Source organism: Zalophus californianus, chromosome 15 (assembly GCF_009762305.2).
Source record: "Zalophus californianus isolate mZalCal1 chromosome 15, mZalCal1.pri.v2, whole genome shotgun sequence".
Classification (NCBI taxonomy): Eukaryota; Metazoa; Chordata; class Mammalia; order Carnivora; family Otariidae; genus Zalophus; species Zalophus californianus.
Window position 1 is genome coordinate 48,663,171 of NC_045609.1, and position 16,186 is coordinate 48,679,356.

The window sequence follows — 16,186 nt, forward strand, 5'->3', positions numbered from 1 at the left end:
TGCCACCTCTAGGCTCTCTTGTCTGATCCCTGAAGGCTGCCAAGCCAAGCGTCTGCAATGCAGCAATGATCTCTCTCATAGCTTCCCGTTTGTCAGTGAACCCTGCAAATCCCGGCCGGGAGGAGCCCGTGCAGGTTGTGGTAGCACTTCTGAGGCTGCCCTCCCAGGAAGCCATCTGTGGTTACAGTGAGGTTAAATATCCCATCTCCCACCCAGGGATTCCCAAAGGATTCCCTGTGATCTCAGGGAGAAGGATGCCCCTTCAGGGAGCAGCCTCCACCTGATCTCATCTGATGGGAAATGCACAGGGGGTGAGGGTCCGAGCACCTTGGTCTTGGCGCGAGGCTGGTCACCTCCTCTGGAACTCAGGCTCATTTCTGCACTTTCAACCTTACTAGGAAGGAAGCTCTCTTTCTCAGTTTCCTTTAAAGGGACATTCCCTTATCAACCCATCAACTGCCTGCAATCAAGCTCTAGTCTGCAAACAGTGAGTGGTAAGTAAACACACAAGCTGTTCCTCCTTTGATGCCACGAGGAAATGTTACAACCCACTTGGTTCTGTGAGCAGGCCCAGCCACAGCTGAAGAGAAGTCAGCTTCCCTAAGATCACCTTCCACTGGCCCAGAGGCCCCTCCCATGTGCTCCTCTCATCTCCTCGGGGTAGGGGGTGCTTTGAGCCATCTCCCTGAGGTCCAGTCCCCTTAATTCAGGCTGCACCCTCCTCAAATGCAGAGAGCACATCTCCCATTTTCTTCTTAGAACCTCATGGTCCTCAGCCCGCAGAGGCAGGGCTTAGCTGACTTGCTGAGCTGTGCTGGACCAGGAAGGGCTGAGGGCCCATCTCAAGATTTCTATGCTATGTTCCTGCCAAATAGTCCATAGCTCAAGGGACCAAGTTACATGGCAGATGTGAAGAAAGAAGGGTTGCGATGTCATTGGAGAAATGGTGGCCTGTGTGGCCAGTACTGGGGAGCACAAGGCCTCACTCAGACCCCGGAGCTTCTAGGAGCTTCTGGGAGAAGGGTCACCTCATCTAGGTCCTCAAAAATAATGAGTTGGAAAGAAGGCAAGAATTGTATCCGAGGTGGAGGGAATGGCACGTGCAAAGACAAAGAGCATGAAGATGCCTTGCTAACTAGTTCTGGACGTACATGGCTGGAATGTCCTGTGTATCTGGGGGCAAAAGGGAAGGCAGGGGAGCAGGGCAGAGATGTGCAGGCTCTCGTCTGTAGCTGGAGTAATCACTGAAGGATTTTAGAGGGGGGAATAAAAGAATTGTATTTGCCTTTGTAGAAGGAGCCTCCAACAAACTATATGTGCACTTGAGAATGAACTTCCAATTGCTGTGTTGGATGGATCCTGGGGAAGCAGGTAGAAGGGTATTCCTGAATGTCCCAGGGAGAGATGACAGAGCTGGGAGGGAAGGACATACATCCTGAGACCCCAGGGGGAAGACAGGACCCCACAGGCAACTGGGTGGAGGATGAGGCCAAGGGAGGCATGGAGGCCAGTGGTTTCAGTCCTGACTGCACACTGGAATCCCCCAGGGGACTCTGAGAACATACACAGAAATGGCCTTGCAGATGCCGGTGGACAGCCTGGGCGGGGCGGGGAGGGGGGCGGCGGCGAGGCCACATGGACAGTACTGTGAGACGCACAGCTAAGACGCTGTTGGCCATGAAGGGGGTCTACGGGAGAAGAACGGTGACTGTGCATGCGTGCGTGCATGCGTGTGAGAGAGAGGGAGAGCGGATGAGAGACAGAGTGCATGTGGGTGTGTGAAGAGAGGGCCCACGAGGTGATAACAAAGGCCCCTGAGAGATCAGCTCCGTCATACTCCATTCCTTGTGAGAGAGTTTACTGAGCACCTATTCTGTGGCAGCTGCTGTGTAGGCTCCTGAGATACAGACACGACAATTAATTGCAGGAACACTGAGCAGACATAAGAAAGGCACAGCCTGGCCTTCACTCCACCATCCAGCCATCCACATATTCCTCTACCAGCCCTCCACCCTCTCTCACTCCTCCACCCCTCCACCCAAAATCCACCCATCCATCCATCCCTCTGCTCTCCGTCTATCTGCCATCTACCCATCCATCCTTTGTCCACTAAACCCCCACCATCCATCCCTTGGCCATTGCTAAGCAGAGGTGGCACTATTCCCCAAAGCAGTCTCATCTCCTCTGACCTCGCTGCTCTCCATCCTTATCATCTTCTCTTCAGACTGCCCCTCTCACAACGGCCTTCTTTTCTGCTCAGACCATCCTAGTCAGGGCTCTGCCCTAAAAGCCACATGCCTTTGGGAATCCCTGGGTGGGAAATGAGATATTTAATTGCCCTGGTGTTTCCAGGGAGCCAGATGTTGGGTACTACAGTGCCTTACTAGCCCAGATGTTTGGTTTTAGTTTTTCTCTCTAGTTGATCCCAATTGTAGCAGGGAAAAAAAATTCCCAGCTTTGGACCCAGTAAATCTGAATTCAAATTCTGGTTTTGCCAATTTCTGCCTAAATGACCTTAGACAAATTCTTAGACAAAACCCACTGACCTGGGTCCAGTGGAATGTCAGCTTATATACCTGATTGTAGTAGAAAATACCCACACTTATGAGCCTGACATTCAGCAGAGGCTTGATAAGTGTTAGGTCGTTACCACCTCCTCCCCCCCAGGTAGATGCAGCCTGAGAGAGACAAACGCACATGGTCTTTTCGATTTGAGGGGATTCCATATGGAGGCTGTTGTGAGGCTCTGTGTGTGTGTGTGTGTGTGTGTGTAGAATTCTTCCCAAATGTGCAAAGGAGGAAGAAGACCTTGGCACAGGCCCAAGTGTGTCCGACCAGATGAAGGGCCCTTCTTGAGGGGAGTAGCTATGCACTAAGCAAATGTTGCCCTCAAAGTCGACTGGGTTAGTGGCTCTCCACCCATCTGCCTCCTGGATATGCCTCTCCGAGACCAGCGCCCCACCCCGGAGACTTTCCTCCTAGCTGTGGGGTTGGCCTGGCACTAGGAGATGCTGAAGCTCCTCAGGTCCATCTAAGACTCAGTCAGGTGGCAGAACCACAGATGTAGAGTTTTCTAGATGTGTATGATTGTGAGAACTCCCTAGTGTCAAGGCGCAGCTCAAAGGCTCCCCCACTGGCCCTGGGATGGTGCTGGGGCTCCATGTTTCACGAACACCCAAGGAGTCTCAGTAGAAGCCTTGTGGGAATTCAATCACAAAGAAGGAGCACAGAACTCAGATCTCTGCCATTTATCAGTAGGGGCCATTGGACAAGGTATGTGACCTCCTTATTCCTCAGATTCTCCAACGGCAAGGTGAGGAAAATAACTGTGCCTGCCTCACGGGGTTGCTGTGACAGACAACCAGGGGATGGGTGTCCACCCTTGAATTGGCCCTGGGGGCATGAGACGTGGGTGGCAATGGATACTTCAAGTAAAGACCTCGACTCTGGGCTGACAACAGAGTTGTTTGGTGTCTGGAGTCATCCAGGTTGTAACTCGGTTTAGATAGAGGCCACCCTGTGGTTGTGCACTGAGGATCCAGCATGGCCAAGATATAATCAAATGATGTAGGAAGAAGTGCCCAGCTGAGCTGCTCCCCAGCCCAAAGCCTCCACAAAGAAAGGAGTGAGGGTCCCACTCGCGGCCCCGGCCCCTGGAGGGGCTGCCCAGCATCCTTAGGTTCTTGGAAACTCACGCTCTAGAGTAGTTCAGAACGAAGTCCACGCCCTTCTCACTATCAAACTGGATGTCTCGGGGTAAATCCTTGTGACATTTGGCATCAATACTCAAAGGGAAGCCAGGGTTCCACTCCATCCACCTGAGCACGAATAAAAAGAAAACTGCATCAAATGCCTGGCCTTTGGGTTGGCCCCCTCAGACTAACGGCTGCCCTCGCGTTCTGAGGACGTGTCTTCCATCAGCTGAGTGTGCATCCTGCGAGGTAGTGGGACCCCTCCCGGGGGCTGGCGGTAGCCTGCTTTGCTGAGCCCTGAGCATCACAGTAGGACGTCCGGGGTCTCCTGAACCTGAGACTGGGCTCACGGCAGAGGAGTAGTGAATGGTAAGTGTGAGCCAGGGCATAAAAAGAGGTTGAAAGGAAGCATCAGAAGACCTCACTGATCTGGTGGGATGCTCAACCACCATCTACCCCCCTGGCATAGAGAGTCACCGGAGGTAGAAGTGGGTGAGGCCCCCACACTTCCAGGCTGGCCTGGACAGCCAATAGCCCTCCAGCTCAGCCAACACACCCCTGAACCATGTGTGGTGGCTGGGAAATGGGGACGGTGGTCATGCCTTCCCAGTAGGGTGCCCAGGGCAGCAGGGTGGTTGGATGTGGGGCCACAGGTCCAGACGCTGCCGGGGGCAGGCTTAGTGACTGTTATATAACAATCAAAGACAGGCCATGCATGCTATCCAGCCCAAATTTTCAGATCATGGTGTCTTTGAAACTTATCCTGCAGCATAGGGCATTTACATTGTTTTTTAAATTTTACTTTTTTTAAAAGACTTATTTTAGAGAGAGAGCGAGCGAGCGTGCATGTGCATGTGAGCATGGGGGGGAGGGGCAGAGGGAGAGAGAGAAACTCAAGCAGACTCCCCACTGAGCACAGAGTCAGGCTTGATCCCACCACCCTGAGATCATGGCCTGAGCTGAAATCAAGGGTCAGATGCTTAACTGACTGAGGTACCATGTGCCCCTTAAATTTTTTACTTTTTCTTTTCTTTGCTTACCGCAAAACCGAAACTAACCAAAACTGTTCATTTAGCTCAGAGAGAATGATCTTGTATTTGTTTAAAAACCAAAACTTACATTCTGGGTTAACAGCTTTGCCATTTGTATTCCTAATTCTCTTTTATTAAAATCTCTCTTATGACAGGAAAGTAAAGCACTGAGAGTTGAGGTCATGAAAAAGTCTGGAGTCCCTTTAATATCATCTTGTCCTTTTACTGTCACAAAAATCCCCATGGTTTTTTGTGCCGTCCTGTTGGCCAGTAAGACCCCCATTAGGACCACCAGAGGTGAACAGGAACTGGGTACGATCAGTCAGAGCAGATGCATTTTGAAAAGCATTTTCTGTTGTGCAGCACTGTCATTTCTCATTGTTGGTTTACGTATACTATTCCATTTTCCTGGACTTTAAGGAAATCTATATTTGTTATATTTGTATTAACACCACTGCTGGTATGTTAACAGGATAAAATGTAGACAAGTGTACAATGTCAACTAATCTACTGATTTCCCCCCCTTTTTTAGAAAATAATTCATTTCCTCAGAACTCCCCACTTCCCACTGCTGTTCCCCCCACCTCCTGAGGATGGCAGCACTGATGGATGGAAGTGCCCCACCTAGGGTGCTCGGGAGACTAAGGCCTCTCAGTGCATGAGAACAGGACAATTTCTAAGCTCACCACCACACACCTGTGTCCCTCCCACTGCAGGCCACTGCTGCCTGAGACACCTGACAGGCTGACCTGCACGGGGGCCAAAGGCCTTTGTGCCCACGGATAAATAGGCAAGGAAAAAAAAATCACACTCCACTGAGGAAGACCACGTTGAACAGCCAGGCAGAAGGAAGGAAGAAGCAAAAAGACATTTAATATCTTTAAAAAAAAGGAGGAGTGTTAAAGAGACTTAAGTAGAATGTTAAAAGACTTTCTCCAACAACAAAACATGATTTCTGAATTGAAAATTCAATAGAGAAATGGGAAAACAGTCACTGTGAGATCTAATTTGTCTCCTGGACAAAATTCGTCCATTCAATAACTAATTACCGAGAACCTGTCATGGGCCAGGCGCTGCTCTGTGCAAAATGGAAGAAAATGTAACACAAATACAGAGCAAAACCACAAAGAAAGGGAAACCACAATGGGGATTCAGGAGTGTACTCGTTGTGATGAGCACTGGGTGTTGTATGGAAATGTTGAATATTGTACACCTGAAACTAATAGACACTGTATGTTAATTACCTAGGGTTAAAATAAAAACTTAAAGAAAAAAGAAAACACAGGAGACATGAAAGGCAGATATAGAAGATTTAACATGCAGAGACTAAGAGGTCCAAAAGGAGAGAGGAATACATGGAGAAGTAAAAATCAAGAAATAAGAGAAAAACTTTCTTAAGTTGAAAAGACCTCAATTTTCTGAGTAAGTCCTAGGCAGGAAAGAAAAGGAAAAAGGGCATATATAGATATATATTGCCAAAGACAGAGAAGACTGTGTGTGTGTGTGTGTGTGTGTGTGTGTGTGTGTGTGTGTGTGTTGGGGGATGGGGGAGAAAGAGGGGGGAGGGAGGGAGGGAGGGAGGGAGGGAGGGAAGGAAGTGGGGCGAGGGGGAGGAGGAAGGCAGGGAAGGAGACGGGGAGGCGGCAGGGGAGGGAGAGGAGAGAAGTGCTCTCACAAGCTCACAAGTTTCTGGGAAAAGAAAAATAATCAAGTTATTAGGTTTCTCATTTTACACTGAAAATGGGGAAACAGTGTGAAGTGTTTACAGACTTCTTTTTAGGTCATTATCTAAGCCTCTTTTGTCAAGTAATTGGTGAGGGCAGGAGAATTTTTGGGGGGTGGAGACAAGCACCGACTCAGATATTATATTTCCCCCAAAATTCTTCTGAGGAAATTAACTGAACAAGTTCAGCCAAACAATTAGAATGAACCAAGAAGTTCTGAAATATAGTAGAGTATTCATCAGAAAACAATAGCAAGTATAATTTTAAATAAACAAAAATATCAAAGGCATTTTCTCAAAAATCAAGACCATCATTGCTACTATTACTTGTTTGGGGAATTCCAGGTGTGAAATGAGAAAAAATACAGTGATGTAAATGGAAAATAACAGACGAAATTATCATCATTTAGATAATATGACCGAATGATTAGGTAACTAAAAAGACTCACCAACAAAAAAGATTAGGGCTGATAAAAGAGTTTAGTGAGATGTCAATACAAGGAAAATATTTTAAAAATAACTAATTTATCTTTATCCCAGCAATATTTATTTACAAACAGAAGAATATCTCACTCAGTATGGTACAAGCTATACTTTCCCTTGTATAAAGGTACCCAGGGAGGAGGAAGACCTGCAAGAAGAAAATCAGAAACTCTACGGAAGGTCATTACACAAGATCTAGATGGAGGGAAAGGCACATTGCGTTCTCAGTGGGGGTGGGGGGCCTGAATGTCATTAGCATGTCAGTATATAACACATTTATATGTAATTCAAAGCTATTCTCATCATGAAAATCTTAAAAGAGAACAGTGAGATACTGACAGAGCTATTAACATATATTAGAAAGTTATAATAATCAAAACATGGTGCGGGGCTACAGGATGGAAAAACGGACTAACACGTGAAGTCCAGAAACAGCCCCAAGAAAATATGTAAATGTGACAGAAAACTAGCTAACACTTACCGAGTGCTTTCTAGGTGCCAAATACTATTCTATGTGTTTTCATGGTTTAATCTATTTAATTCTCTCAAAAACCTGTGAGATAGTACTATTCTTTCACCCATCACCCATCTTCTAGATCGAGGGGGTGAGGGACACAGAGACTAAACAACTTTCACAGGACATGGAGCGAGTGGCCGTAAGTGGGAGCAGAACTCGGAGACTGGCTTCAGAGCCCGTGCCCAGAACCAGCATCCTGGGCCAGCTCTGCGCGTGGTGGGTGTCCTCTGCCGGCAGTGGGGAGGAATGCAGTCCGTAGTAAGTGATACTGGGGATGCGCGACCCCTGCTTCACAGCATGTATAAAAACACATGGCAGGTGAATTCAGAGCCAAATGGTTAAAGACCAAATCGCAAAAGTATTAGACAAAAAATACATGTGTATTTATGTAACACTGGGGTGGGGAGGGCCTTCTTACGCAAAGCAGGAAACCCAAAAGCAATAAAGGAAAACCAACACATGTAGTTAAGAAAACAAAGAACTAAAATCTTCTATGAAAAAAGCAACAGAAGACAGATGACATATGCTATACTTATAACAAAAGGATACTAACTTGATATACAAAGAGCTCCTTTAGATTAACCATAAGACAGAAAAATAAAGCACACACATAGGCAATTCAAAGAAGAGACTATGCACAGAGGCGAAACTCACCGTGGTCAGGGAAATGCAGGTTAAAACAACAAAGGGGTCCAACTTAGGGATTTTTAGATTGTTAAAAATATAAAAGATCGGCATGACCAGGTATGTCATAGGTATACATACGCAACTGGAAAATTGCACCGAAAATTACTATAAAATTGTGGGACAGGATTTTTGTTAGTATTTCTTAAAATGAAACTGCTAATTTGACCCACCAATGTGGGTTCTGGAACTTAATGTGACAGTAATGAAAGCACCAGGACATCAAGCAGTTTGTGCAAGACTGCTTCCAGCAACACTGTTGGTAATGCCAAAGGCAGACAGACAGGTGAGAAGCAAGCTGAATGTCCACCAGCAGGGGAATGGCCCAATTCACACACAGCTAGAAATATGTGGCAATTTAAGAATGACAAAATCAATGAGATGCGATTTCAGGACATTAGACTGACCCGAATGAGAATGTCTCAAGATGCAAAGTATGTCAACAATGCAGGGAGATTGCAACCCTCAAAAACAACTGCTAGGGGGTGAAAACTGGCAGAATCTCTTTAAAAGACAACTGGCAATATCTAGAAAACTTAAAATGTGGTCTGCAATCCTGCAAGTCTATTTCTAGGAATATTCCCTAGAGAAACTCTTCCATGACAGCACCAGAAGATGTATGAGAAAGCTCCCTGAGGGGTGGCTTGCAACAGCCAGGAATTAAAGACAGTCCACCTGTGCATCAGCCGGAGCAAGGGTGAGCCTGGTGGTTCATTCATACAATGGTGTGCTGTACAGAAGCTAAGTGAATGGACGACACCTGTGTCAACTGACTGGCCTTCAAAACAGAATGAGTGAAAAAAGCAAGTTGCGAAGTGATTACAAACATTACAGATTGCAAACCACCACACTATATGCTGCTCCGTCTGAGGGCACCATCTAGGTATATGCAGTCACAGTGAGAACAGAGCAGTGGGTGATGACCTGTGTGGGCCGCTCTATCTCCCTGTTTGGCTGACTGAGGGACGAGGGCCAGCTGGACTTGCAGCTTTCTGACAGACTGGAGACTATGCTTACTTTACCTCCAAAATCTCATCTTAGAACGCCGAGAGTTTATGTGAAAGAGGAACCCCTAGATTATGCAGATGATGCAAAGTTCAGTGTTTCCTGAACAGAAGCAGAGGGGGGCATCTGAAAAGGACCGATGAGTGGAAGGAGGAAGAAAAAAATGACGATTAGATCTAAGAAGGAGGAAAGCCGTTTCACCAGAAAGCTCTTGGCCCCATCTCCCTAGACCCCACCAAAGCCCTATCCCTGTGAGACAAACACATCACTGAATCCACCGCTCTAGGGGAAAGGGGCATTTTCCAAAGGGTGCTCCACAGAATACTTGTTCTGCAGGATGTTGAGAATTGTACGTCAGATTCTCTTGGGAAACACTGGGCTAAAAAAAAATTAAGCACAGGGCGCCTGGGTGGCTCAGTTGGTTAAGCGACTGCCTTCGGCTCAGGTCATGATCCTGGAGTCCCGGGATCGAGTCCCGCATCGGGCTCCCTGCTCCGCGGGCAGTCTGCTTCTCCCTCTGACCCTCCCCCCTCTCATGTGCTCTCTCTCCGTCTTTCATTCTCGCTCTCTCAAATAAATAAATAAATGAAGTTAAAAAAAAAATTAAGCACAGTTCACCAGCACAGAACTTCTCAGAATTCTCAATGCTTATATGCACTGGGAACCTCCAGGAGGGAGTTAAGACAAGTTTGTGATTTCCCCAACTTGTCTTATCATGGAGACAAAGTTTTGGGACCAGTGCTCCAGGGCGTACTTTGGAAAATACTGAGTTAAGACAACATGCCTGGGGGCGGAGCAAGATGGCGGAGGAGTAGGAGACCTAGATTTCATCTGGTCTCAGGAATTCAGCTGAATAGGGATCAAACCATTCTGAACACCTACGAACTCAACAGGAGATCAAAGAGGAGAGTAGCAACAACACTCTGAACAGAGAAGCGACCACTTTCTGGAAGGTAGGACGTGCGGAGAAGTGAATCCGAGGCGATATTCGGGAGGAGAGACGGCGGGGGAGGGGCCTCCGCCGGCTGCTTCTGGCAAGTGATAGAGCCGCGGAGCACAAAATCGGACCTTTTAGAAGTCGGCTCCGCTGAGGGACGTCGCTCCAGTGGCTAAGCGGGGGTGGAACCCTCGCGGGATACTGGGGTCTCAGGACCCTTGGGGTCACAGAAAGACCGGGGGAGCCTGAGTGCGCCAGAGCTCCCAGGTATCGGAGCGGGGAAGCCAGCTGCAGAGACAGAGCTAAGGCGCGGGCTCTCAGCTTGGGGTGGCCATAAACTGTGATCCGCGGCCCAGTCGGGCCACTGCTCCTGCAGCAAGGACCCAATAGGCGGCAGATCCGGGGAGACTCCCCTTCCTTCCCGGGGAGGAGCGGCGCGGGAACGCACCGCAGGGATCTGCTGGGTTTGGGGACTCCACACGGGGTCGGGTGCCACAGATACAAACGCTCAGTCACAGGCCGGGTGAGCACGGAGTGCTGCCGGAGACCAAGGACAAGGGAGTGACTGCTTTTCTCTGGGGGCGCACTGAGGAGCGGGGCCCCGAGTTCTCAGCTCCTCCGGGCGGAGATTGGGAGGCCACCATTTTTGCCCTGGTCCTCCAAGGCTGTACGGAGAGCTTGCAGGGAACAAAAGCTCCTGAGATCAAACCCGAGCAGCTTGCTTAGCCCGGACCGACAAGGGCGGGGCAATTCAGCCTCCGGCAAAGACATTTGGAAACCACAGCAACAGGCCCCTCCCCCAGAATATCAGCACGAACAGCCAGCAAGCCAAGACCAAGTTTACCGATCAAGGAGAACGGGAGAACTCCAGCGCTAGGGGAATACTGCACATAGACTTCATGGCTTTTTTTTTACCATGATTCATTAGTTCATCAAAGTTAATTTTTGTTAACTGTTTTTTTTTCTTTTTCTTTTTCCCTTTTTCAACCAACATCTTATCAATCTCTTTAAAAAAAAAACATTTTTTATTTTTCATTTTTAGAGTCATATTTTATCCCTTCATAGTAGTTAGCCTTATTTTTGGCATATATATATAAGTTGTTCTCTCTTTAAAATTTTGAGATACAGTTTCTTCTAACAGATAAAAATATACCCTAAATCACTAGTGTATGGCTCTGTTCTAGTCTCCTGCCTGATCACATTCTCTCCCTTTTTTCTTTCTTTCTTTTTTTTTTAATCTTCTTTCTTTTTTCAAACAACTTCTTATCAAGTGCTTTTATAAAATCTATTATAATTTTCATCTTTACAGTCATCTTCTATCCCTTCATTGTAGCAACCCTTATTTTGTACATATATGTCTTTCTTCCTTTAAAATTTTAGGAGGCACTTTTTTCTAACAGACCAAAATACGCCCAAAATCTAGTGTGTGGCACTGATCTATGCACTAGCCTGATCATATTTGATCACACTCTGCTTTTTTTGTATTGTTCTGTTTTTGTTTTTACCTTTTTTTTCTTTTTTTTTTTCTTTTCTCTTTCTTTTTTCTTTCTTTCCCTTTCTTTTCCCCTGGTTTCAGGTCTTTTCAGATTTGTATACAGTATATTTGCTGGGGACATTGTAAACCTGTTAGCATTTTGTTCTCTCATTCATCTATTCTCCTCTGGACAAAATGACAAGACGAAAAAAATCACCTCAGCAAAAAGAACAAGAGGTAGTACCGTCAGCCAGGGACCTACTTCAATACGGACATTAGTACGATGTCGGACCTAGAGTTCAGAATCATGACTTTAAAGATACTAGCTGGGCTTGAAAAAAGCGTGGAAGTTATTAGAGAAACCCTTTCTGGAGAAATAAAAGAACTAAAATCTAACCAAGTCGAAATCAAAAAGGCTATTGATGAGGTGCAATCAAAAATGGGGGCACTAACTGCTAGGATAAATGAGGCAGAAGAGAGAATCAGTGATATAGAAGACCAAATGATGGAAAGTAAAGAGGCTGAGAAAAAGAGGGAGAAACAACTACAGGATCACGAGGGCAGAATTCGAGAGATAAGTGATTCGATAAGATGAAACAACATTAGAATAATTGGGATCCCAGAAGAAGAAGAAAGAGAGAGAGGGGCAGAAGGTATATTGGAGCAAATAATAGCAGAGAACTTCCCTAATGTGAGGAAGGAAACAGGCATCAAAATCCAGGAGGTACAGAGAACCCCTCTCAAAATCAATAAAAATAGGTCAACACCCCGACATCTAATAGTAAAACTTACGAGTCTCACAGACAAAGAGAAAATCCTGAAAGCAGCTCGGGAGAAGAGATATGTAACCTACAATGGTAAAAATATTAGATTGGCAACAGACCTATCCACAGAGACCTGGCAGGCCAGAAAGGACTGGCAAGATATCTTCAGAGCACTAAACGAGAAAAATATGCAGCCAAGAATACTATATCCAGCTAGGCTGTCATTGAAAATAGAAGGAGAGATAAAAAGCTTCCAGAACAAACAAAAACTAAAGGAATTTGCAAACATGAAACCAGCCCTGCAAGAAATATTGAAAGGGGTCCTCTAAGCAAAGAGAGAGCCTAAAAGCAGCAAAGATCAGAAAGGAACACAGACAACATACAGTAACAGTCACCTTACAGGCAATACAATGGCACTAAATTCATACCTTTCAATAGTTACCCTGAATGTAAATGGGCTCAATGCCCCAATCAAAAGACACAGGCTATCAGATTGGATTAAAAAACAAGACCCATCCATATGCTGTCTGCAAGAGACTCATTTTAGACCCAAAGACACCCCCAGATTGAAAGTGAGGGGGTGGAAAACCATTTACCATGCTAATGGACACCAAAAGAAAGCTGGGGTGGCAATCCTTATATCAGACAAACTAGATTTTAAAACAAAGACTGTAATAAGAGATGAGGAAGGACACTATATCCTACTTAAAGGGTCTATCCAACAAGAAGATCTAACAAATGTAAATATCTATGCCCCAAACATGGGAGCAGCCAATTATATAAGGCAAATAATAGCAAAAGCAAAGAAACACATTGACAACAATACAATAATAGTGGGGGACTTTAACACCCCCTTCATGAAATGGACAGATCATCTAAGCAAAAGATCAACAAGGATATAAAGACTTTAAATGACACACTGGACCAAATGGACTTCACAGACATATTCAGAACATTCCATCCCAAAGCAACGGAATACACATTCTTCTCTAGTGCCCATGGAACATTCTCCAGAATTGATCACATCCTAGGTCACAAATCAGGTCTCAACTGGTACCAAAAGATTGGGATCATTCCCTGCATATTTTCAGACCACAATGCTTTGAAACTAGAACTCAATCACAAGAGGAAAGTCGGAAAGAACTCAAATACATGGAGGCTAAAGAGCATCCTACTAAAGAATGAATGGGTCAACCAGGAAATTAAAGAAGAATTTAAAAAATTCATGGAAACCAATGAAAATGAAAACACAACTGTCCAAACTCTTTGGGATACAGCAAAGGCAGTCCTGAGAGGAAAGTATATAGCAATACAAGCCTTTCTCAAGAAACAAGAAAGGTCTCAAATACACAATCTAACCCTACACCTAAAGGAGCTGGAGAAAGAACAGCAAATAAAGCCTAAACCCAGCAGGAGAAGAGAAATAATAAAGATCAGAGCAGAAATCAATGAAATAGAAACCAAAAGAACAGTAGAACAGATCAACGAAAGTAGGAGCTGGTTCTTCGAAAGAATTAACAAGATTGATAAACCTCTGGCCAGACTGATCAAAAAGAAAAGAGAAATGATCCAAATTAACAAAATCATGAATGAAAGAGGAGAGATCACAACCAACACCAAAGAAATACAAACAATTATAAGAACATATTATGAGCAACTCTATGCCAGCAAATTAGATAACCTGGAAGAAATGGGTGCATTCCTAGAGATGTATCAACTACCAAAACTGAACCAGGAAGAAATAGAAAACCTGAACAGACCTATAACCACTAATGCAATTGAAGCAGTCATCAAAAATCCCCCAACAAACAAAAGCCCAGGGCCAGATGGCTTCCCAGGGGAATTCTATCAGACATTTCAAGAAGAATTAATACCTATTCTCCTGAAACTGTTCCAAAAAATAGAAATGGAAGGAAAACTTCCAAATTCATTTTATGAGGCCACCATTACCTTGATCCCAAAACCAGACAAAGATCCCATCAAAAAGGAGAATTACAGACCAATATCCTTGATGAACATGGATGCAAAAATTCTCACCAAAATACTAGCCAATAGGATCCAACAGTACATTAAAAGGATTATTCACCACGACCAAGTGGGATTTATCCCTGGGCTGCAAGGCTGGTTCAATATCCGCAAATCAATCAACGTGATACAATACATTAACAAAAGAAAGAACAAGAATCATATGATCCTTTCCATAGATGCAGAAAAAGCATTTGACAAAGTACAGCATTCTTTCTTGATCAAAACTCTTCAGAGTATAGGGATAGAGGGTACATACCTCAATATCATAAAAGCCATCTATGAAAAACCTACAGCGAATATCATTCTCAATGGGGAAAAGCTGAGAGCTTTTCCCCTAAGGTCAGGAACGCGGCAGGGATGTCCACTCTCCCCACTGCTATTCAACATAGTATTAGAAGTCCTAGCCACAGCAATCAGACAACAAAAAGAAATCAAAGGCATCCAAATCGGCAAAGAGGAAGTCAAACTCTCACTCTTTGCAGATGATATGATACTTTATGTGGAAAACCCAAAAGACTCCACCCCAAAACTGCTAGAACTCATACAGGAATTCAGTCAAGTAGCAGGCTATAAAATCAATGCACAGAAATCAGTGGCATTCCTATACACCAACAACAAGACAGAAGAGAGACAAATCAAGGAGTCGATCCCATTCACAATTGCACCCAAAACCATAAGATACCTAGGAATAAATTTAACCAAAGAGGCAAAGGATCTGTACTCAGAAAACTATAAAATACTCCGGAAAGAAATTGAAGAAGACACAAAGAAATGGAAAAACGTTCCATGCTCATGGATTGGAAGAACCAACATTGTGAAGATGTCAATGCTACCTAGAGCAATCTACACATTCAATGCAATCCCCATCAAAATACCATCCACTTTTTTCAAAGAAATGGAACAAATAATCCTAAAATTTGTATGGAACCAGAAGAGACCCCGAATAGCCAGAGGAATATTGAAAAAGAAAAGCAAAGCTGGTGGCATCAGAATTCCAGACTTCCAGCTCTATTACAAAGTTGTCATCATCAAGACAGTATGGTAGTGGCACAAAAACAGACACATAGATCAATGGAACAGAATCGAGAGCCCAGAAATGGACCCTCAACTCTATGGTCAACTCATCTTTGACAAAGCAGGAAAGAATGTCCAGTGGAAAAATGACAGTCTCTTCAACAAATGGTGTTGGGAATATTGGACAGCCACATGCAGAAGAATGAAACTGGACCATTTCCTTACACCACACACAAAAATAGACTCCAAATGGTTGAAAGACCTAAACGTGAGACAGGAGTCCATCCAAATCCTAAAGGAGAACACAGGTAGCAACCTCTTCGACCTCAGCCGCAGCAACTTCTTCCTAGAAACATCACCAAAGGCACAGGAAGCCAGGGCAAAAATGAACTATTGGGATTTCATCAAGATAAAAAGCTTTTGCACAGCAAAAGAAACAGTCCACAAAACCAAAAGACAACCGACAGAATGGGAGAAAATATTTGCAAATGACATAGCAGATAAAGGGCTAGTATCCAAAATCTATAAAGAACTTATCAAACTCAACACCCAAAGAACAAATAATCCAATCAAGAAATGGGCAGAAGACATGAACAGACATTTTTCCAAAGAAGACATCCAAATGGCCAACAGGCACATGAAAAAGTGCTCAACATCGCTCGGCATCAGGGAAATCTAAATCAAAACCTCAATGAGATACCACCTCACCCCCGTCAGAATGGCTAAAATTAACAAGTCATGGAACGACAGATGTTGGCGGGGATGTGGAGAAAGGGGAACCCCCCTACACTGTTGGTGGGAATGCAAGCTGGTGCAACCCCTCTGGAAAACAGT

General features: G+C 45.0%; 1 protein-coding gene across 2 annotated transcripts in view; it reads right to left on the reverse strand.

The window, feature by feature from the left end:
• Positions 1–16,186, reverse strand: part of ALOX5 (arachidonate 5-lipoxygenase) — a 72,082-nt gene that overhangs the window by 37,768 nt on the left and 18,128 nt on the right. For both annotated transcript variants that reach the window (XM_027596119.2, XM_027596120.2), the window contains exon 4: positions 3,696–3,818. In XM_027596119.2, coding sequence (XP_027451920.1) covers positions 3,696–3,818 — 123 coding nt within the window. The remainder of the gene's footprint in view (positions 1–3,695; positions 3,819–16,186) is intronic.